Source organism: Gopherus evgoodei, chromosome 8 (genome assembly GCF_007399415.2).
Source record: "Gopherus evgoodei ecotype Sinaloan lineage chromosome 8, rGopEvg1_v1.p, whole genome shotgun sequence".
Taxonomy (NCBI): Eukaryota; Metazoa; Chordata; order Testudines; family Testudinidae; genus Gopherus; species Gopherus evgoodei.
This window is the reverse complement of record NC_044329.1, coordinates 109,361,290-109,384,396: the sequence shown is the minus strand read 5'-3', so window position 1 is coordinate 109,384,396 and position 23,107 is coordinate 109,361,290. Positions and strand designations below refer to the sequence as shown.

At 53.8% G+C, this 23,107-nt stretch overlaps 1 protein-coding gene across 7 annotated transcripts in view; it reads right to left on the bottom strand.

Moving 5' to 3' along the window:
* CCDC17 (coiled-coil domain containing 17) overlaps positions 1-23,107 on the bottom strand; it is a 46,841-nt gene that overhangs the window by 2,686 nt on the left and 21,048 nt on the right. For 3 of the 7 annotated variants that reach the window (XM_030572243.1, XM_030572245.1, XM_030572241.1), the window contains exons 18-31: positions 22,094-22,280; positions 21,884-21,990; positions 20,607-20,747; positions 19,578-19,732; positions 18,945-19,065; positions 18,608-18,724; positions 17,728-17,825; positions 17,390-17,602; positions 16,611-16,791; positions 14,580-14,762; positions 13,826-14,083; positions 12,845-12,913; positions 4,403-4,486; positions 1,352-1,465 (exon numbers count right to left, since the gene is read on the bottom strand). In XM_030572243.1, the coding sequence (XP_030428103.1) occupies positions 1,352-1,465; positions 4,403-4,486; positions 12,845-12,913; positions 13,826-14,083; positions 14,580-14,762; positions 16,611-16,791; positions 17,390-17,602; positions 17,728-17,825; positions 18,608-18,724; positions 18,945-19,065; positions 19,578-19,732; positions 20,607-20,747; positions 21,884-21,990; positions 22,094-22,280 (2,028 nt within the window). Of the gene's footprint in view, positions 1-1,351; positions 1,466-4,402; positions 4,487-4,814; positions 5,036-12,844; positions 12,914-13,825; positions 14,106-14,579; positions 14,763-16,610; positions 16,792-17,389; positions 17,603-17,727; positions 17,826-18,607; positions 18,725-18,944; positions 19,066-19,577; positions 19,733-20,606; positions 20,748-21,883; positions 21,991-22,093; positions 22,281-23,107 lie in introns of those variants that run through there. The other 4 variants (XM_030572247.1, XM_030572242.1, XM_030572246.1 and 1 more) reach the window with 4 other exon arrangements.

The window sequence follows — 23,107 nt, the reverse complement described above, 5'->3', positions numbered from 1 at the left end:
TTAGCCCCTCTCTTCCTTCCCCCCAGCACAGCAAGCAGGAGTCTCAGGGAGCAGCACATGGGCAGTGGGGGGAGAGACACAGTTGAAGTGCAGGCAGCTGCTGCACAGGGAACTTACGGGGGGGCAGGGAGCTGATTGGGGGCTGCCAGTCCACCCTGGTTCCACGTCCCCACCAGCTAGCTGCAACAAGCTGCTCTTCCTGCAAGCAGTAGAAAAAGCATGCGGCTGCCAAACAATGTTAGAAGGGAGCATTACAGAACTTTAAACGAGCATGTTCCTTAATTGACGAGCAACGAAATACCGTTAACTGGGATGACTTTAAGTGAGGAATTACTGTATACCCCATTTACTGCTTTCCCCCACTCCATCCACAAAGCTTGTTACCCTGTCAAAGAAAGCTGTCAGAGTGGTTTGACAAATTTGTTCTTGACAAATCCACGCTGTTATTTATCACCTTATTCTAGATGTTTGCAAATTTGATTGCTTAATTATTTGCTTTACTATCTTTCCAGGTACAGAAGTTAAGCTGACTGGTCTGTAATTCCCCAGGTTGTCGTTATTATTGATTGGCACTATATTTGCCCTTTTCCACTTATCTGGAATCTCTCCTGTCTTCCATGACTTTTCAAAGATAATTGCTAATAGTTCAGATTGCTCCTCGAGTATTCCAGGATGCATTTAATCAGACCCTGGTGATTTGACAACATCTAACTTGTTTAAGTAATTTTTAACTGGTGCATTTCCTATTTTACTGGCATTCACTATGTTAGAGGTCCAATCGCCACCAACCTTGGTGAAAACCGAAACAAATAAGTCATTAAGCACCTCTGCCATTTCCACATAGTCTGTATTTGTGCATTTGGGTTTTCTCACCTAAGTGTAGCCCCTTACATTTGTCTTTGAGGAATGTCATTTTGTTGGCTATAGACTCATTCTACAAATTTATCAAGAGCCCTTTGAATTTTAGCTATATCCTCCAAAGAGTTTGTAACCCCCCAACTCTGTCATCTGCAGTTGAAATCAGTATGGTCTTTATTACCATGTTCAGATAATTAATAAAAATGTTACCACCACCAGACCCCCAACAGATTGACATGGAACACCACTTGCGACCACTTTCCAATCTGACATCATTCCACTAATACTCTTTGGTTAAACAACCACAAAGAATTATGTATCTATTTAATGTAGTTCTACCAAGCCTGCATTTCTCCAGCTTGCTTATGAAAATGTCAAGGGAGTGTGTCAAAAGCCTTGCTAATGTCCAGGTATTATGTCCACTGCCTTTCACCATCCACCAAACCAATTAGATTGTCAAAGAAGGTTAATACAGTTAACATAGCTTTCTTACCTCTTGCTGGGTTTCTGCCTTCTCCTGTAGCATCAGATCTGTAACTTTAGCACCATCTGGCTCCTTCTGGTAAAACTCTATGCCTTCCTTGGGGAGATAGGACTGATTGATACCCTGAGGATAAAAAATGGAAAGCTAACAGAGTGGGGAAACTTAAAAGATAGCTTCAATTGTGCAGTGTTTTTGAACATTTTTGATACCAGGGACCAGCCTGCTTTCTAAACTGTCAGGGAGATCGTATGCACCAGCACTGCTCCAGTGACCAGTTGTTTAGAAACACTGCTCGGGTACATGTAAAACAATGAAAATCAGATGCCTGCAAGTCACCAGGGCCTCCTAGAATACTCAAGGAGCTAATAGAGGAGGTATCTGAGCCTCTAGCTATTATCTTTGGAAAATCATGGGAGATGGGAGAGATTCCAGAAGACTGGAAAAGGGCAAATATAGCGCCCATCTCTAAAAAGGGAAATAAAAACAACCCAGGAAACTACAGACCAGTTAGTTTAACTTCTGTGCCAGGGAAGATAATGGAGCAAGTAATTAAGGAAATCACCTCCAAACACTTGGAAGGTGGTAAGGTGATAGGGAATAGCCAGCATGGATTTGTAAAGAACAAATCGTGTCAAACCAATCTGATAGCTTTCTTTGATAGGATAGCGAGCCTTGTGGATAAGGGAGAAGCGGTGGATGTGGTATACCTAGACTTTAGTAAGGCATTTGATACGGTCTTGCATGATATTCTTATCGATAAGCTAGGCAAATACAATTTAGATGGGGCTACTATAAGGTGGGTGCATAACTGGCTGGATAACCGTACTCAGAGAATAGTTATTAATGGCTCCCAATCCTGCTGGAAAGGTATAAGAAGTGGTGTTCTGCAGGGGTCTGTTTTGGGACCGGTTCTGTTCAATATCTTCATCAACGACTTAGATGTTGGCGTATAAAGTACGCTTATTAAGTTTGCAAATGATACCAAACTGGGAGGGATTGCAACTGCTTTGGAGGACACGGTCATAATTCAAAATGGTCTAGAAAATTGGAGAAATGGTCTGAGGTAAACCGGATGAAGTTTAATAAAGACAAATGCAAAGTGCTCCACTTAGAAAGGAAAAATCAGTTTCACACATACAGAATGGGAAGAGACTGTCTAGGAAGGAGTATGGCAGAAAGGGATCTAGGGGTCATAGTGGACCACAAGCTTAATATGAGTCAACAGTGTGATACTGTTGCAAAAAAAGCAAACATGATTCTGGGATGCATTAACAGGTGTGTTGTGAGCAAGACACGAGAAGTCATTCTTCTGCTCTACTCTGCGCTGGTTAGGCCTCAACTGGAGTATTGTGTCCAGTTCTGGGCACCGCATTTCAAGACAGATGTGGAGAAATTGGAGAGGGTCCAGAGAAGAGCAACAAATATGATTAAAGGTCTAGAGAACATGACCTGTGAAAGAAGGCAGAAAGAATTGGGTTTGTTTAGTTTGGAAAAGCGAAGACTGAGAGGGGACATAGCAGCAGTTTTCAGGTATCTAAAAGGGTGTCATCAGGAGGAGGGAGAAAACTTGTTCACCTTAGCCTCTAATGATAGAACAAGAAGCAATGGGCTTAAACTGCAGCAAGAGAGATTTAGGCTGGACATTAGGGAAAAGTTCCTAACTGTCAGGGTGGTTAAACACTGGAATAAATTTCCTAGGGAGGTTGTGGAATCTCCATCTCTGGAGATATTTAAGAGCAGGTTAGATAAATGTCTATGCGGGATGGTCTAGACAGTATTTGGTCCTGCCCAGAAGGCAGGGGACTGGACTTGATTACCTCTCGAGGTCCCTTCCAGTCCTAGAGTCTATGAATCTATGAATGTCTTACTGGGGTAGTGATGAGGTGCCTCTAACCTTGTTAATCTAAGAGTCCCAAACATTCAGTGGTGCTGGATCTCAAAGATACTGTCTTGGAAACTAAGGTTCAGTGTTTACTTCTAGACCAGGTAACTAGAAAACTCTAGCTGGACAGATGTGTATGTATATAACCTCATTCAATTATTCAAATAGGAATACAGGAAGACATTCCCTCCCTTCACAACCCTTTGCAGGAAGTCTGACTTTTTTTCCTTGCCATTGTCAATAAACTGCCCTCCAGAACCCTGCTGATAGTGACTAGTCAAATTAAGTGCCAAGCATAATACAGCACGAAATTCTTCCAATTTATGCTTTAATTTCACCCTCCATTTAGTAATATATATATACACACACACACACTCCCAAAATCCCTCTACCTCTCTATTGCTGATAGAAGGGATAATCAGACCTCAAGTGATTTTTAAGATCATAGTGTGTGACAGTAAAACTTGGGTGTTCAGGCTCCCAGGTTATATGCACTTTAACCACCGTCCTCTTTCCCTCCTTTAGAGGTAATTACTACATGTCCTGTAATGTTCGAAGGGTAAGCAATCTTGTGGAAGTTCCCTTCGGTCTATTTTTTTCCCCTCTGCTATTGACACTCCCTGTAGATGTCCTGTTATACCTGGTACTTCCGGCTTTTGTAGCAAGTATCTTCCATTGCAGTCAGATATTCTAAAGTACTGGGGTCTATTCCTTCATGTGCATGCCACTGCCGTTAGTAGTGGTGAGCTGTGGCTGTCTGCTTGGAATCTGCATTGTGAATAACTTTGGTACTAGTGTGGGAACCCACCTGTACTCTTCAAGAAAATCCACGACTTATCCCATCCATCAATGTTCCCATGCTGGTGCTGACTCTTCTTTCAAGTACTGAGCAATTAGAGCAGTGCTACTGGGCAGTGATGTGTTGTTAGCAATTCTGTTTTTTAGCTAAGACCTAAAATGGGTTTCCTGACCACCACTGAGCATTAAATATTGCATGGCACATGCTCCCAAAGTGGTGGCACTGTGGTTTCCTGGACAGATTCCTACACAAATGGGGTCTGCCTCCATATGTTCATTGGTAGTATCAAGGGTGAGGAAACCCTATGGCCAAGTGCCAGTTTAGTTCAAAGGAGGACACCTGCACCCCTCTACTGACACCGACGCATCAAAATGCTCACCTGTTTGGGGGGCAGGCTAAGCTCTTCATCCCGCCTACCATCTGCTATACGGACAACCACAGATGCCCCTTTTACCAACTGAATCTGTGAGATGGAGAACACCTGTCAGCCTGGTGTTTGGGGATAACTGAACAGCACCCACACTTGGAGTCAGATTTAAAAAAACCCTTGGCTCCTAGCTGATCTCACTGTGACACTGACCAGAGGGATAACTTGGCCGGGTTATGGATTCTGTGCTCTCAAAAATCTCTTTGCACTCCTGATAGTTACCGGCACTGCACTATGTTGGTCTTGACAGACACAGTAGCCTAATACTTCAGGCTCTGCGCTAAAGTGAGCGCATGTGGGGAGATCCATTTTAATTTGCTAAAGGAGGTTACTACCCTTGTGCAAAGCAGGTACAAAATGGCACTCAATCAGCATTCTCTGGGCAGCCCAGGGACAGCATTGCACAGCTGTGAATGAGATGAAGTGGGAGGCAGTGCAGTGCTCCATCAAAGCTCTGGCACGTGAGTGACTCCAGGCTCAGCTGTATGGTATGCAGGATGTCTACGCTCAACTCACTGGTACCTCTTAAACTGCAACACCAGACTTTTCGTACGTAATATAGTCCACTTCGGAGACAGCATTTCTCTATAGACAGGAGGCATAGAAAGCATTCAAATTTGGGACAAACCTAGAAGCATTTGGTCCGAGACTGACATGTATCTGTGTTGTACTTGCGAACAGATTGGTGCATCAATAGACATCAGACCAGCCTAAAGTTCAGTGTTGGAGGAAAGATTAAAGGGAAACCCCTTCTAACCTACTGAAGAAATTTTTTGTTTTACACTTTGCCAAAGGTGCTAACCAGCATAATATATTACAATCCACCCAGCACCCTCTTACATTTCAAACAACTAAAACCAGCTGGGAGGCTAATGGGCCTTTGATTCCTCCAAGACCATGAGCAGTTTGAAAAGAAAATGCATGTTCTTCTTCGAGTGATTGCTCACATCCATTCCAGTTAGGTGTGCGCGCCGCGCGTGCACGCTCGTCGGAAACTTTTTACCCTAGCAATTCCAGTGGGCCGGCAGGTCGCCCCCTAGAGTGGCGCCGCCATGGCGCTCGATATATACCCCTGCCGGCCCACCCGCTCCTCAGTTCCTTCTTACCGCCGTGTCGGTCGTTGGAACTGTGGAGCGCGGCATTGCTGTCCTCCACGTCCCTAGCTCTTCTTGTTACTACCGTTGTTACTACCGTTGTTAGTTAGTGGTTAAGTATAGTTAGTTAATTAGTTTGTAGTGTAAATAATATTGTACATAGTTGTTAGCCGGTCTGGGCTGTAGCCCTTCCCGGCACCCGGCACCGGGCTCATGCCTGGTTCGCCGGGCTTTAAGCAATGTGCGGCCTGTAAGAAGCCTATGCCAACCAGCGACCCTTACGACGCGTGTCTAAAGTGCCTGGGGGAATCGCACAGGTCGGACAAGTGCCGCATTTGCAAGGCTTTTAAGCCCAGAACAAAGAAGGAGAGAGACCAGAGACTCAGGACTCTCCTAATGGAAGCGGCACTTGACCCGGCAGCTTCGCAGGCCGTGATCTCTACGCCGGCACCGGATCGCACCGGCACCGGAAAAACTCCCCGGCACCGAGCTTCCCCGGCACCGGGTGCAGAAACAAGACCATCGAAGTCTGCAACTCCAGCCAGGCAGACTCGAATGGAACGCCCGGCATCGACATCTGCCGCGGCGCTACTGGCACCGTCGACTCCGGGCCCGGTGGGTCCGTCGAGTCCGGTACCGCCGAGCTCCCCCATAAGATCTGGGGTTGAGCTGTTGGTCCCATCCACTCCAGAGACCTTCGCCTCGGCACGGGACCTCATTGCCCTGACTGAGTCAACTCAGCCGCCACCCCCGGTACCTCCGGTGCGGGTAGCTTCCAGGGGCAAGCCCATGATGACGGCGCCGTCTCGGGACTCACGCTCGCGATCGAGGTCCCGACGCCACGGTCGCTCGAGATCCCGCCGCCGCTCGCAGTCCCGGCACCGCTCCCCTCAGCGGTACCGGTCGTACTTGCGGCACCGATCGACCTCCAGATGGTCACGGTCTGGTTCCAGCCGCCGATACCAGCACCGTGACTCTAGGAGCCAGTCTCGCCGTCGTTCAGCGCACCGGTCAACCTCCCGGCACCGAGCTGGTGGCAGGTCCCGGTCCCGGTCGACCTCCCGGCACCGCGTCAGTGGCAGGTCCCGGTCCCGATCCCGGCACCAAAGCAGCAGCCGGTACCGGTCCAGATCCCGGCACCGAGACAGAACTCGGTCCCGATCCCGGCGCCGGTATGACTCCCGGTACCGATCCCCGGCACCGAGAACATCTTCGGTGCTGGACCGCGGAGACTCTTACCAGCCGCGGTCAGCTCCACCATGGCCTTCTAGACAGCCGTTGGTGTCATCACAAGCGGACAGCGTATATGCGCTGGGCACCGACAGACAAGCAGCTCTATTCCAGGACCCTCCGCAACAGGACCAGGGTCCGCAGCAGTGGGGGTTTTGGACACCCTGGGCGTACCATCAAGCCCAGGGCCCCCAACAGCTTCCTCCTAGGCCTGCAACGGCGGAGCACAGGGTGCCAGAGGCGTCGTTGTCTCGCACCCCTCCCTCCCCGGATGGAGAGGAAGGATGGAAGCAGCAAGACCCTGGTCTTGCTCCTGAGCCAGAGGCGAGGGCTGAGGCGGACCCCCCGCTGGACACTTTCTTGCCAGGGGTCTCCTCATCCTCCTCTCCTGACGAAGCGGTGGCTGGCACTTCCTCCAATAGCCCTCCTCCGCTAGATCTCAGGGCACACCAGGACCTCCTTAGGCGAGTAGCACAGAATCTGAGCCTGCAAGCCGAGGAGGTCTCTGAGATCGAGGACCCCATCGTCAGCATCCTCTCCTCCGATGCTCCCACCAGGGTCGCCCTACCCTTCATTACGACGATCCAGGCCAACGCCAATACATTCTGGCAGTCACCGGCCTCCATCCCCCCTACGGCGAGGGGCGTCGAAAGGAAGTACATGGCCCCCTCCAAGGGCTATGAGTACCTCCACGTTCACCCGACACCATGTTCCCTGGTGGTGCAGTCGGTGAACGAGAGGGAGCGCCACGGACAGGAAGCCCCAGCCCCCAAATCCAAGGAGGCCAGGCGTATAGACCTCCTCGGCCGCAAGGTCTATTCGGCTGGGGCCCTCCAGCTCAGGGTTTCGAATCAGCAAGCCCTTCTTAGCCGCTACGCTTTTAACTCATGGGTGGCAGCGGACAAGTTTAAAGAGCTGCTGCCACAAGAGGCTCGTCAAGAATTCGCGGCGATTCTTGACGAGGGCAAGAAGGTTGCACGAACCTCGTTACAGGCCTCTTTGGACGCTGCAGACTCGGCTGCCCGTACCCTCGTCTCGGGGGTAACGATGCGCCGCATCTCCTGGCTTCAGGTTTCTGGCCTTCCACCGGAGCTCCAATACACCATCCAGGACCTCCCGTTCGAAGGCCAGGGCCTGTTCTCAGAAAAGACAGACCCCAGACTCAAAAGTCTTAAAGACAATTGGGTCATTATGCGCTCCCTCGGGATGCACACGCCGGAGACGCAGCGCAGACCCTTCCAGCCGCAACAGCAGCAGCGGCGTAGGCCATACCCCCAGTTCCGCCAGCGGCAGGACCTTAATAGGCGCCGCGGCAGGAATGGAAGGCGAAGACAGTCGGGGAACCAAGGGGGGCAAAATCAAACCTCCTCCAAGCCCCCGCCCGGGCCCAAACCTTCGTTTTGAAGGTGCGCCCGAGGGCGCAGTACCAGTTTCCCCCACGGATCCTTTCCCCCCATTTTCCAACCGCCTTTCATTTTTCCTCCAGGCGTGGTCCCGGATAACATCCGATCGCTGGGTCTTACGCACGGTGCAGACGGGATACCGCCTGCAGTTTGTATCATTTCCTCCCTCCCGCCCCCCTTCCTTGTCCCTCTTCAGGGACCCCTCTCACAAGCAGTTCCTTTGGCAGGAGGTACAGACGCTCCTCGACAAAGGAGCTAAAGAGGCGGTTCCGGAAAACGAGAAAGGCAAGGGGTTTTATTCCCGCTACTTTCTGATCCCCAAGGCCAAGGGAGGCCTCAGGCCCATCCTCGACCTGTGAGAGCTCAACAAGTACCTAGCGAAGTTGAAGTTCCGCATGGTGTCCCTGGGGACCATTATTCCATCCCTGGATCCGGGAGACTGGTATGCCGCCCTCGACATGCAGGACGCCTATTTTCATATTGCCATATGGCCACACCACAGACGATTCCTTCAATTCGTGGTAGGCCGCCTTCACTACCAATTTGCAGTCCTCCCATTTGGCCTTTCTACAGCTCCGAGGGTATTCACAAAATGCATGGCCGTCGTTGTGGCACATCTTCGGCGCAGTCGTATCCACGTGTTCCCTTACCTAGACGATTGGTTAATTTGGGGCACGTCGGAGCTACAGGTTTGCAGCCACGTCCGCAGGATCACCGGCTTGTTTGCTACCTTGGGCCTCATGATCAACGTGGGCAAGTCCACCCTGCTCCCCTCGCAGAGGGTGGAGTTCATTGGGGCCACCCTGGACTCCACCGTGGCCAGGGCCCTTCTACTGTTGCCAAGGTTCCAGGCGTTGTCGGCGATCGTTCCGCGCTTGCGGGCAGCCCCCTTGACATCGATACGGACATGTCTAACCCTGTTAGGCCACATGGCTGCATGCCCATTTGTGACCGGTTACGCTCGGCTCCGCATGAGGCCCCTCCAGTCGTGGCTCATCGCACACTACCGGCCGGCAAGGCAACCACTAGACATGCTGATCACTATCCCCCAGGGGGTGTTGGATTCTCTCAGCTGGTGGCTAGACCAGTCCGTAGTGTGTGCGGGGCTCCCATTCCACCCGCCCCAGCCCTCGGTGTCCCTTACGACGGATGCCTCAGATCTCGGCTGGGGGGCCCACCTGGGAACCCTGAGAACACAGGGCCTGTGGTCCCCACAGGAGGTGAAGCTGCACATCAACATGCGGGAGTTGAGAGCGGTCCGCCTTGCTTGTCAAACGTTATGTCACCAGCTTCAGGGTCGTTGTGTCGCAGTATTTACTGACAACACGACGACCATGTACTATATCAACAAGCAGGGCGGCACCAGATCCTCTCCCCTATGTCACGAGGCGATGCGACTCTGGGACTTTTGTGTAGCCCACTCCATTCACCTCACGGCTTCCTGCCTCCCCGGAGTGCGGAACACGCTGGCGGACCGCCTGAGCAGATCCTTCCTGTCCCACGAGTGGTCCCTTCGCCCGGACGTCGCCCTCTTGATCTTCCAGAGGTGGGGTTGTCCCCGTGTGGACCTCTTCGCGTCCAGGGGGAACAGGAAATGCCAGGCGTTCTGCTCTTTTCAGGGCCGGGAACCCGGGTCTATAGCGGACGCCTTCCTTATTCCGTGGATGACCCACTTGTTCTACGCGTTCCCCCCGTTCCTGCTGGTCCACAGGGTCCTTCTGAAGGTGCGCAGGGACAGGGCCCGTGTGATCATGGTAGCCCCGGCGTGGCCCAGACAGCATTGGTACCCCATGTTGCTGGACCTGGCCATAGCCGACCCAGTTCCCCTGCCCCTTCACCCGGACCTGATCACCCAGGAACACGGAACTCTCTGTCACCCGGACCTCCAGTCGCTGCACCTAGCAGCATGGCTCCTGCGTGGCTGACCAGTTCTGAGTTACGCTGCTCCACCCCGGTACGGGAGGTACTCTTGGGCAGCAGGAAGCCTTCCACTAGAGCGACATACTCGGCCAAGTGGAAGCGTTTCTCCTGTTGGTGCGTGGAGAAAGGTCTCCGCCCGATGGAAGTTTCGGTGGCCAATATTTTGGACTATATTTGGTCCCTCAAACAACAGGGCCTGGCGATATCGTCCCTGCGGGTCTACCTGGCGGCTATCTCCACCTTTCACCCAGGTGGGGATGGCCGCTCCGTTTTTTCTCACCCGACGGTTACTAGATTCCTGAAGGGGCTGGAACGTCTATACCCTAACGTCCGACTCCCTGCCCCGACCTGGGATCTTAACCTGGTGTTGTCTCGGCTCATGGGGCCCCCCTTCGAGCCGTTAGCTACTTGCTCCCTACTCTATCTTTCTTGGAAGACTGCCTTTCTAGTAGCTATCACCTCAGCTAGACGGGTGTCGGAACTCCGGGCTCTCACGGTAGACCCCCCGTATACAGTCTTCCATAAAGATAAGGTGCAGCTGAGGCCACACCCTGCCTTTCTCCCTAAGGTGGTCTCAGCCTTCCACGTCAACCAAGAGATATTCCTCCCGGTTTTTTTCCCGAAACCTCACTCTTCAGGCAGGGAGCAACAGCTCCACTCGCTTGACGTCCGTAGGGCTCTCGCGTTCTATGTGGAGAGGACCAAACCGTTCCGCAAATCCCCCCAGCTATTCGTGGCAGTAGCGGACCGCATGAAGGGGCTTCCCATTTCTGCGCAGAGGTTATTCTCATGGGTAACTTCCTGTATCAGGACCTGCTATGAGCTGGCCCATGTTCCTACGGGCCGTGTGACTGCGCATTGAACCAGGGCGCAGGCGTTGTCGCTGGCTTTCCTTGCCCATGTGCCCATCCAGGAAATCTGTCGGGCAGCGACCTGGTCGTCGGTCCACACCTTTGCTTCCCACTACGCCCTGGTCCAGCAGTCCAGAGAGGACACGGCCTTCGGATCTGCAGTGCTCCGTGCCGCGACTTCTCACTCCGACCCCACCGCCTAGGTATGGCTTGGGAGTCACCTAACTGGAATGGATGTGAGCAATCACTCGAAGAAGAAAAGACGGTTACTCACCTTTGTAACTGTTGTTCTTCGAGATGTGTTGCTCACATCCATTCCACACCCGCCCTCCTTCCCCACTGTCGGAGTAACCGGCAAGAAGGAACTGAGGAGCGGGCGGGCCGGCAGGGATATATATTGGGCGCCATGGCGGCGCCACTCTAGGGGGCGACCTGCCGGCCCACTGGAGTTGCTAGGGTAAAAAGTTTCCGACGAGCGTGCACGCGCGGCGCGCACACCTACCTGGAATGGATGTGAGCAACACATCTCGAAGAACAACAGTTACAAAGGTGAGTAACCGTCTTTTTCAGGGTGAGAGCTCTGCAGCATGGGGGAGGTAACATTTAGTCTTGATGATTTCACTTTAGAGGGCTTGTGGAAAGACTCGGTAAAAGGGGTTAAAAGCGACCCAGGAGAGGGCTGTGGCAGGGGAAAGGCTGGGCTGATTGGGGAAGCAGTCAAAGCTGTGGCCAGCTCAATCAGGGCCCAGCTGGGATGATGAAAATAAGAGGACAGTGGGCCAGGAGCTAAGACTCTCTCGCTAGCTTTCAGAAAGAGAAGGACCCAGCTGCCTGGGAAGCTCAGGAGGGTACCTAGGGTGGAGCAGGGCTGGGGAAGGGCAGAGGGAGCTCCAGCCTCGCAAAGCCCCAGGGTGAGTTAAGGGCCCACAAGAAGGTATTGGAGTTGCAGGGGGCAGCCCAGAGATAGGCAGAGGCAGCTGGTCCAACCCCCCTTGCCGATGATGCAGTCTGCCCCAGTGAGTGGGGTCTAGATGATGACTGGCAGTAGCCACTGAGGCAAGGGGAGGATAGAGGGTTGGGGGCTCCCCTGGGTGGAGAGACCCAGACTGTGGGTTGCTGCTAGGGGGCAGAACCCTGATGTAAAGGGCACTAGGGTCCGGGAGGGACACAGGAGCCAGCAGCAGGTGAGACACCGGCCTGCAAGGGGCACTCCAGAGGCTGGAAGAGCTAATTCCCAGAACAACCAGCAGGAGGTGCTGCGCTGGTGAGTCGTCGCCCTGCCGCAGGGCTAGAGATGAGTTTTCTACTTGTCTGCACTACAAAATTCAGCCTTGAACTGAGCCCAGACGGGTCTGTTCTGCCTGTCCTCTGGGGAACAGCCGTATTGTGCAGCTGGCACATACAAGACAGTGCTGAGGCCTGAAGCAGAAAAGAAACTCCATTGGCTCTGCAGGGCTAACAAGATTTTTACTCCTTTAAGGCCCTAGTTCTGACCCAATTGGCATCAAGGGGAATTTGACCATGCAGTGGGGTGGGTCAGGAGTCATTTTTACAGGTCATTTTTCATCCCAGCCTTAACATGTAGACTTGTCTCACTATTCCACAGTGGTTAAAAACCACAGTGCACTGGCATGGCATGATTACTCACCACTTTCCTGTCCACCAGCCCCTGCGTAACGCTGGCACACGTGGCGTGGCATGATTACTCACCACTTTCCTGTCCATCAGCTCCTGCGTAACACTGGCACACGTGGCGTGGCATGATTACTCACCACTTTCCTGTCCACCAGCCCCTGCGTAACGCTGGCACACGTGGCGTGGCATGATTACTCACCACTTTCCTGTCCACCAGCCCCTGCGTAACGCTGGCACACGTGGCGTGGCATGATTACTCACCACTTTCCTGTCAACCAGCCCCTGCGTAACACTGGCACACGTCCCTTGGGAGATGGAGATCACAATGTTCTGTAGAAACACGAGCAATTCTCACCCTTAGCTGAAGAACTAGTCTGCACACACAACAGCAACTGCAATGTGTCGCCTCCCTCCCCACCCCCATCATTCTCCCCAGTGGCAGCACAAGATGAGTCCAATGGAGAGGAGCAGCTGCAGAAGCAGCCAAAGATGGGACCTTTTGCCAGTCAGAGAACTCCTGAGACTGGACTTTCTCTGCCCTGTGCTGATCGGCTGTTTCTCCATCCCTCAGAAGCATTTCACCTCAGTGTCACGCCCACACGTGACCCAGCTGCCCTGTCCCCTTCACTTAATGTCTCTCTCCCATCACGTCTCTTTCCATTTAGCTGATCTCCTCCAAATTAACCCCCGGCCACTCACTCCAAAACCCTGTGCACTAACATGCCCTTTGCTGCCCTCACACTGTTCGTTCTGCATGTGTGTTACCCTAGTAGCCAACACAGGGAGGGGGAAGGGGAGTATGTTGACAACGGGATAAAAATCCACAGCGGGCCCCGGTCAGCTGGCCTGGAAAACTGCTGTGTAGACGTTTGGGCTCAGGCTGGTGCTCGAGCTTTGGGGCCCTGTGAGGCAGGGACCCTGCCAGCTGTGGGGTTTTGACCCTGTGTAAATGTATCCTTAAAGCGTAAGCTTTTTGGGACAGTGACTGCTGCTTTGTACAATGCCCAACTGTCCCGCTCTTGGCTGGTCCTGGGTCACTACCGTAGCAAAGATGACATCATAATCCTTACAGACTAGGGCACCTGAGACCAGGATGCTGAGTACTAAGAGACCTGACTAGCAAGGGAAGGGGAAATGAACCCTTCTCTCTGTGCAGCACTTTTCATCCCAAAGGTGCTACAGAAAAGCATGAAGGCACCTGGGAGAGCTGCATTTGACCACCCGATGAGAACTGGTCTGTACCTGGCTCGGAGCTCCCTGGTACAGAGGCAGCTGATAAACATCAGTGTTGCAGTAGCCATTAGAGAACACTTGGAGAACAGCCCACGCTTCCCTCCCCAGTACGTAGTGCAGCCTTTCGCACTCCTTCCTCATGATTCCTTTTGGCACAGGCCTGCTGGCTGCCTCTTTGCCCAGGGTGTCTGGCTCAGGGTTCACTAGGACTTCGTACAGGTGGATAATCACCGTTAGATACTCATTGTAAATCCTCTGAGGAAAGGACTGGAAGGAAAGAAAACATTCACTGTGGAAAACAAGAAACCAATCATGAAACTCGAGACCATTTCATGGGCAGAGGCGGAAGCTCTGTTCCTAAAAACATAACACTACAATGTATAATCTAATGGAGCAGTGGTTTGACAGCTGGCAGCCTGGGTTCTGACTCACTATGTAACTGCTGAGCTTCCATTTGTCCTAGCTGCAAAAATCAGGACCCTCTGACCCTGCTTTGGAGTTCACCCCATGCCTCTTGGTCTGACGGGGCCCGAGTCTATTGCCCTTCAAAGCCTGGATCTCCAGGTTCTCTCTGCGAGCAAGGCAGGGTTTTAACGTTGACGCTGGCTCGAGCTATGTTGTAACGTATATTTAAGACGTTGAGTTGTAGGTGTGCTTAGAGCCTCATCAGGTGCATTGTATCAGGACAACCAACTCTCTTAACCCGCTCTACTTTCTTCCTTTATGTTCCTATGTAAAGAGAAGCACCTGCAGAAAGCATTACCTTGAATCCATCCAGCCACACAGGCCATCGCTGGTAGCTGTCAAGGTCAAGCTCCTCCACAAAGACAGGACGATCGTATTTTAGCCAGGATCTCCCAAAATAAAAGGCCCCAGGGGGATTGAAGCAGAAATGAGCCACTGTCAGACCAGACCAGGGTAGATTCTTGGCACCATCCACTGCAAACTGGAACAACCAAGAGCAAAGAGATCAATAGCCAGGGACATTTGTAATCCAGAGACCGTAGATGGACGGACTAATACCAGCTGCACACCACGAATGGGTGGTCAGAACTGCCCCACAAAACCAGGAGTCTGACTGGGGGAAGGGAAAAGGAAACACCTCTCAAATTGTACTGTCAATTCCAAAACAGTTGGCTGGTTCTGCTAGAGTGACCAGAAGTGGACTAGTTAACGACTGACATTTTTTAAGTCATTGGCAGAGTTTAGCATTGACGTGAGGGCAGTGTGCCTCTGATTCCTGCTTCCAGACTCCGTGTCTCTGCGTCTCAGCCAGATAACCCCGGCCTGTTTTCCTTTGCAACCACAAAGGGTGGAAACTTTTTCTTTTCTTTGATTTTTGGGTGGTGGTGGTGAGAATAAAATCTTAAATTCTCTAGAAAGCGGCAGGGCCCCAAAGCAGGATGCGTGCAGTGTGTGTCTGTGGATCACCTGGGACCAGCTCCATCCAAGCCCCATGTGGAACCTACACAAACACAGCAAGTGTGTGGGACGAAACCCTCTGCGCTGACAGTGGTCTTGGACACTCTCCCCTGGTGCCAGGAGAACATCAGATTATTGAAGCAAGCCAATGGTACGGTCATTCCATTACCTATGTGGGGCCCAGCAGCTGTTCTCTGACTGAGAAACGCACTCCATGAATCACCTGCAAGATAGGTCTGAGCTCAGCCCAACCTCTCTCTTTGTAAGCCCAATTCCAGTGTCCACCAGGACACAATACAATCATTTAGGACTATGATTTGCAATTGGACCTGCAGGGGATTCAGGCAGGCAGCATGCAATTACCGGAGTTAGAATTTTGGGATTTACCCCTCTCATCTTGCAAAATTGCCATGGGCTCTTTAACTCTCCCAAGCAATCAGCACGCTGGTTTTAGATCTTATCCAAAAGACAGGGCTGATCACTTCTGGCAGCTCTCACAAGCTAAGCAGAACCAGGTCAGTACTGGGATGGGAGAGCGTGAGCTCGTAAGCAGCAGCACTAAATCAATGCACTCCCATGGGGCAATGTCTACGGATGGACTGGTAGTTCCGCTGCAGGATAAAGAAAATACATGGCCAGTTCCTCAGTTTGTCTGAGGCTCAAATCCTTCCACTCAGGCAGTAACTGGGGAGCGCAGAGGGATGGCATCCAACTGTGAAACGTTTAGTGCTGCCTCAGGTGCTATATTTTTAAGTCACAGCCACAGTAGAACCTCAGAGTTAGGAACACCAGAGCTACAAACTGACCGATCAACCACACCCCTCATTTGGAACTGGAAGTGCACAATCAGGCAGCAGCACAGACCAACCCCCACCCCCCCCAAAAAGTTAAAAGTAAACTACTGAAAAATACAGGGAAAGTTTAAAAAAAAGATTTGACCAGCTAAGGAAACTCTTTCTGGGCTTGTTTCATTTAAATGAAGATGGTTAAAAGCAGCATTTTCCTTCTGGATGGTAAAGTTTCAAAGCTGTATTAAGTCGATGTTCAGCTGTAAACTTCCAAAACAACCAGAACGTTTTGTTCAGCGTTATGAACAACCTCCATCCCCAAAGTGTCTGTAACTCTGAGGTTCTACTGTACATACTATTGCTCCAAATCTGTGGCCAGCTGGACTTCACGGCAACAGTAGAGGTAGAACTCAGACCCTCTTGCTCAAGGACACTGGCCTTTATGATAAAGGAAGGTCTCTGCTATCCATGAGCAGCATAGGGCCAGTGATACACAGCCAAGTATTTCTTATTTCACCCAGAAGAGGACAAGCCCACACACAGGCATTAGCCAGTACATTTCACTATACCCATTTGCTGTTCACCTTAATGCCATATGTAGGGAGGTATCGAGAGACATAGGTAAGGTTGAAAGGCTGAGGGCTGCTGTCTGTCGTCCTGGTCAATTTCTCTTTGATCCAAGCAGAGATCTCCTCATCTGTATTCAACTCCAGGCCTTTGTTTCCTGCAAGCTGAGGGGCAATCTCCCGAACCAGCACTGCAGACCTGAGCACGGGGGGGAAATGAACAGAAAGCCACGACGTTGAACAGAGGCATAAAGTCAGGAAAGGCTGCAGAGAGAAGTGCTCCATCCATCTCAAAGCAACACCCCGCATCTCTCACTCAGGCCCAGAGAGAAGCACCGGGAGACAGATGCTACCTGGCTGGAACCATCCATGGGGGGTGACCAAAGATTACATACAGTCTGCTTAGACTGGAACTGCAGAGGGCACTGTAGGTCAGGACGGAGGCACCGGCTGAGCTGTAGCGGGCTGGCTGCAGGTCCAGAACAGACCAGGAGAGCTGGTGGGAGCGTGTCTCAGGACTGAAATAATGGAGGGGAGGCTGCGGGTCAGGCCTGAGATGTCTTGGTGGAGCTGAGTGGGGGAGCCCAGGATAGCAGGGGCTGCAGATCAGGATTGAGGGGCACTAGCAGAGCAGCGGGTGGGGCACCTTCTTGCATTCGAGCTGGTGGCACACAGTCCTAGCAATGCTATGCCAGTGCCCCTGCTGTCCCTGTCCTTTCAGGGGCAGCAAATTCAGCCACACAATTAAGCCCAAAGAAGAAAAGCTCATTATTCTCAGGCCCCTGGCACCAGCTCACCTGTTTCCCATGGCGCTGTAGAGGCACCTCTCTCCGGCAGTGGGCACGACTGAGTCTGAATAATAGACCCCATCTGAATAGTCAGGCCTGGGCTGGAAGAGGCCGAGTCTGACCCAGTCCGCCTGGGGAACCAGGCTTCTCTGCAGGGTTTGATGGCTGGAGTCCATGGGGGCTTTGAGCAGCCTGACTAGCAGGCTGGCACATGGGATGTACCTGTGGGGAGAGGAGCAGCACAGGGGTAGAGCCTGCACAGTTCACAGCAAAGCGCGGGACGTTACAGAGACAAGACACACACAAGAGGGGAGTGAGCCGGCTGGGAGCCGGGTGCAAGGCGTTACCGTCCTGCGGAGGTGAGGGCACCGACAGAGAACGGCTGGTCTGTGGCAGGGCCACTGTGGTACAGGCGAAGCTGGTGGGCACCCTCGTTCAGAGAGACCTAATCAAAGCAAAAGCTACAGGTCACTCGATCCACTCTCCACTGCTAGCCACAGCTTCCCCCTCCGGAGGGGCAGGAATTGCTCTGTGAACCCATGGCTGCCCCCAACACTTTCCTGGACAGACCCTGCAGGGCATGGACGAGCTGCCTCCTAAGCACATTCCAAGCCTACAGCTGATCTCCAGCCTTGGCCTGGGAAGCCCCTGAGGTCATTGGATTCCTGGTTTCAGCAACAATCCATCTTGCCCGGATCCCCACGCCTCGCCTCACCCCACCCCACCCCAGAGCACGGGGGGGGGGAGGTCGCCAGGATCCCCCCCACACGCCTTGCCCTTCCCCAGAGCACAGGGGAGCTCGCCAGGATCCCCGTGCCTCGCCCCACCCCAGAGTACAGGGGAGCTCGCCAGGATCCCCACGCCTCACCCCACCCCACAGCACAGGGGAGCTTGCCCGGATCCCTGTTCCTCGCCCCACCCCAGAGCACGGGGGATCTCGCCCGGATCCACCCCTGTCTCGCCCCACCCCAGAGCACAGGGGAGCTCCCTCCATCTCACCCTGCCCCAGTGCACGGAGGAGCTCCCTCCGCCTTGCCCTGCCCCAGAGCACGGGGGAACTTGCCCGGATCCCCCCCGCTGCAGAGCACAGGGGAGATCACCCGGATTCCCCCGCCACAGAGTATGGGGTACTTTCCCAGACCCCCCCACCTGCTCTGCCCCAGAGCACAAGATGGGCTCACCAGATCCCACTGCCCTGTCCCCAAAGCATGGGGGGGGGGGGCTCACCTGGATCCCCTGGGAATCTGAAGCAGGGGCTCTGTGCGTCCCAGATTCCACAAAGAGATTGAGAGCTGCCCAGCCAATTAGGACGAGCTTGGAACTGAACCGATCCAGGGAGTAGAGCTGTAAGAATCAAAGGCAGCTCGGTGTCAAGTCATAGCCCCCCAGGGGAGACCCTGCACCTGCACTAAAGTGCAAGGTGCTGGCCCAGCTGTGTCTAACACCTCACAAACTCTTGCCACTCGCAGGGGAAGAGCAGCTCCCCGCTCCCACCCCACACAGCAGTGGCTTGTCATTTCCCCGGCTGGCAGGATCTCTGCATCTGTCAGGCCGCAGCACAGACCTTTAGCAAGAGCGTAGCGGAGGGCGGCACTGCTGGATTCCGGATCTCCACGCTATAGCTGTACAGTGGCTCGAAGATATTGCTGCTCAAATCAATGCCGGTGGAAATGTCTGGCCCAATTCTGGAAGGAAAAGGCCAGGGAGAGAACATAAACCAAAGATCAATATCTCCCGGGAGAGAAGTTTGGGGCCGTTCCACTGTTCTCCGAGCTCAGACCGGGGGGGTCTCGACATGCTGCACTAGGATCACTTCAACCCTTATGTATTCGGGACTGAGATCCATCTTGCACCGGTTAGACAAGTCACCCTGCACCTGCCCAGCGGAGTGGGAGCAGCGTGTCTGTGTGCAGGGGTAGCATGCACCATGGGGTCCCCAGAAGTCTCCACCTCATGACCCAGCATTTGCAAGGTCAGTAGTTCACAGTGACGAAGGTACGAGAGGCAGAGGTAAATGTGGATCTGCATGTGCACTAAGGTACACACATTTTCATGACCATTCCTGGCCCGCCTGCACCTCCCCAGGCCCTGGTTCTGATCCAGAGCCCAGGGCTTGTCATTACCCCGCTGGACCCGACAGCTCTGGATGACATTTTGAGAGAGAAGAGATGACGGCCCGTGAATTGCTCCTCCTTACTGGTGGTAGCTGCTGTCAAAGATTCGGCCCGTGACCTTAGTGACGGTGACGGCATCGGGCAGGAACCGGGCCCCGTCGATGTGCAGGTCGAAGCCGTCTGCGGCGCTGAAGGGCTCCGAGGCGGGTGTCTCCCTGGTGTGATGGATGAACACCGCCTGCAAAGACAGCACCGGATCTTATTGCGGACCCCCCCTCAGCCACCAGCTGGGGCGTGGGGGTGGGTCCCGTTCTTCGGGCAGGGAATGAGATGGGGCTGTCTCTGCCGATTACAAGACCCTGCCTCTTGGCAGGGGGTTAGACGAGACGGCCCTTCTGGGTCTGTGGTTCTGTGAGGACAGGTGGGGATGCTGAACCTAACAAGCCCCACATCTCCTGTGCGTGGGCACTACACACAGTGAGACACGGGGCAGCACCATGGGGCATTGTAGTGAAGGCTGCGCTGGCCCACGCGGGAGATGGGGATGCACAGCCCACTTCACTCCTCCCCTGGCTGAACTGAGGAGACCCCCAGAGTCAGGACAGAGGGACGCCCCACCCAGGGCTGAGGATGCCGGCTCCAATGCAGATCCAAGCAGGGCAGCATGTTTCCCACGCCAGCCCGGTTCAGAAGTGAATGCTCCATTTCCAGTGCGTCTGCCTACTCCCACTACGTGCCGGGGGGCGGGGGGGTTGCTGGATCGGGGCTGAAAGCACCTCTCACTCAGAGACAAGCCCTTGGGAAAAGGGAAAGCCCAAGTCCGGAGGCGTATCAGAAGCCAGTGGGCTGAAGGCTGCTGGTTGGCTGCCATGTGCTGAGCCTCCAGTGGTCTCTCCCCCGCTCAGTGGACTAGGGGGGCAGCAGTGACACACGCAGAACGTGGGAGTCTCAGACCAGGTCAGGAGAGAGACATCTAATGCCAGCAATCATGCCAAGGGCAAGACTCTGCCTGTCTCCCTGGCCTGGCTCTGCCTTGAACCCCTCTGTGGGCAGGAGACTCAGCCCTCCTGCTTTGCTTGGAGACCCCAGGGCCTGGGCACTGGAGCACTCACCCAGGGCCAGTCCTGCGGCTGGCTGAGAGGGACTGGTGACTTGGGGGGGAAAGGCTGCTCCGGCTTCTTGTCGCTGAACAGGTGCAGCCTCACGCTGGCACTGCCGTATGGCTCGAAGCTCTTGTGCTGCCGCTCCTCGGGCTGAGACGGGCACCATGCCGCACCCACGGAGACAAGGCGGGGGGGACATCAGTCAGGGTGTGATGCTGGCTGTGCCCTGAGAGGTGGGGTCTGTGCTGGTGCTGAGCAAGGGGATCAGGATGTCCCTTCATCACAGGCCTGACTGGGACGTGAACAGGAGCTCTCCAGCCACTCTTCTGCTAGCTCCTTCCACAAACACGCCAAGCCAGATCCTGAGCCCCTGCTGTGGGACTATCCCTGGGCAAAACACCCCTCCTCTCGCCATCAGAGCCTGGCACAAACCTTCCTATGTTTGCACAGGCTCAGGCCCAGCCAGTCAGACCATGAGCTTTCCCATATCCGGGTTATATGGTAACAGGCCCCCAATGAATGGGGGATAATGGAATCTTATGAGGGTCAACCAGGGTGGGAGACAGAAATCCAGGACATCATAAAGAAATAAACTTCCAGGCCGTATTTCCAACACTGTTCCTGTTCTCTCAGCTCCCTGCTTAACTAACCCTCCAAAATGCCAAAAGGGGATGCTGTAACTCAAGGCATTGCAACATCTCTGTGCTGATGCCCTCAGAAGAGCTGGGAGCAGCATTGCCAAGTCTGCTGTGCCGAGGCCTGCAGCCAAAAAAGACATTCCTACGTTTGTTTCCATGCCATAGTGTTTGCTCCCCAACAGCAATCAGGGAACAACCTAGAAACTTTGTTCTCCTGGCAAATTTCAACCCTGAACGGGATGGAATGGAAAACTGGAGAAATGCGTTAATTAACGGCGCTTAGAACAACATAATGAGAAAAAAAAATCATGGAATCAAGGAGGGAACATTTTTGTGCCAGGCGAAAGCCTCCGTGCACCTGCTGCGCTTTCCCACAGGAGGAACCAGCATGGTGGTGCAGAACGTGCATTGGCCACGGAGGTCCCATAAGCATCACTTTATATATCCCCTGTTGACTGCCACTGTTCACAGAGGCCCTGCTCATGCAGTCCTTACTCAAGCAAGTCACTGGGAGTTTTGCCAGAATTAGGACAGCAGGCTCGGGCCCTCAGCCGCCTGCCTTTTTTGTCCCATTATTACCCTCCAGTGGGGTTAATCCCAGGGACATCACATCGGCTTCTGTTGGCCTAGCGATGGGGACAGACTTACCAGGACTGAAAGCGTACGGGCAGGAGGCACAGGGCCATGATATAGGGTCAGATCATGGGGCCCCGTGTTCCAGGTCACTGCTCCTAGGCCCCCTTTTCTCACCACATCTGTAAGGACAAGATGTAAAGAAACTAACGTCACCGTTTCTCGCTGGGAACGGAGCCCCCAAGCCTCAGGCTGGCTGGGACACCATATGCACCAACGGCTTACCGGATCCGGCAGGCTTGGTCAGTCTGAGGACGGCCCAGGCAGCCAACCACGCGTCAGTTCCCAGCAGCAGCTGCTGCCCGCTTGACCCCTGGTCCCACGGGGTGGTGGCCACCCCTCCACTGGGCCAGTGGTAAAAGCGGACAATCAGGATCATGTCCTCCTGTGGCAGCAAGTCCAGGAAAGTCATCTGGGGGAGAGAGAGATGGGCTGCGTTTATAGAAACCTCCCTTGAGCGGGCCAGGAGTCTGTGCCCGTCTAGCATAGCTGCTTACACAGCCATGTCTGAGTGCCCCAGAATCACTAATGGACTTCCCCTCACACATCCCTGTGAGGCAGAGCAGGGCGGTTCCTGCCATTGTGCAGCAGGGCTCCTGACACACAGAGAGACTAAGGGTCTGGCCTGGGGTCATGCACGGAGTCCATGGCAGAGGCAGGATTTGAACTCAGAGCTCCTGAGCCCCAGGTCAGTGTCTTAACCACACTGCCCTGTGCCCAAGCCTCACCCAGGAGCTGGTGCTCTCCAGCCTTCCCAAAGAGGAAGCGCGTCTCCTGGGCCAGCTTCCTCGCCAGCCCCTGCATGGTTCTCAGAACGCTCCCTTCTGCAGGCTACCCGGGAAGGCTCTGCCCCCCCACCCGCCGCCCTGCTCGCTGAAACGTCCCAGGGGTATGGTGGGCTCTGCATGGCCCTCACGCCTCAGACGGAAGGACCTGCCACCTTCCTGCTTGTGCCCTGCTGGGCCTAGTGGAGGGCAATTCGATGTCATGGCCCCCATGGCACAGCGACCAAACCTCCCGATGCCATGGTTCTAGCATCCCACTCAAAGCTGCCCTTGGGAGCTGTGGAGAAGGGTGTTCCACATGCCAGAGCCCACCATGGGGGTGCCACCCAGAAGAAATGGGCTTGTGGGCAGAGGAAGCAGACATCTGTCCCCCTGTTGCAAATACATCCCAACCTCCTGCAGGAACCAGACCTTGGGACCAGGTGTCGTATTTTTTGTTCGTCCACTGAGCATG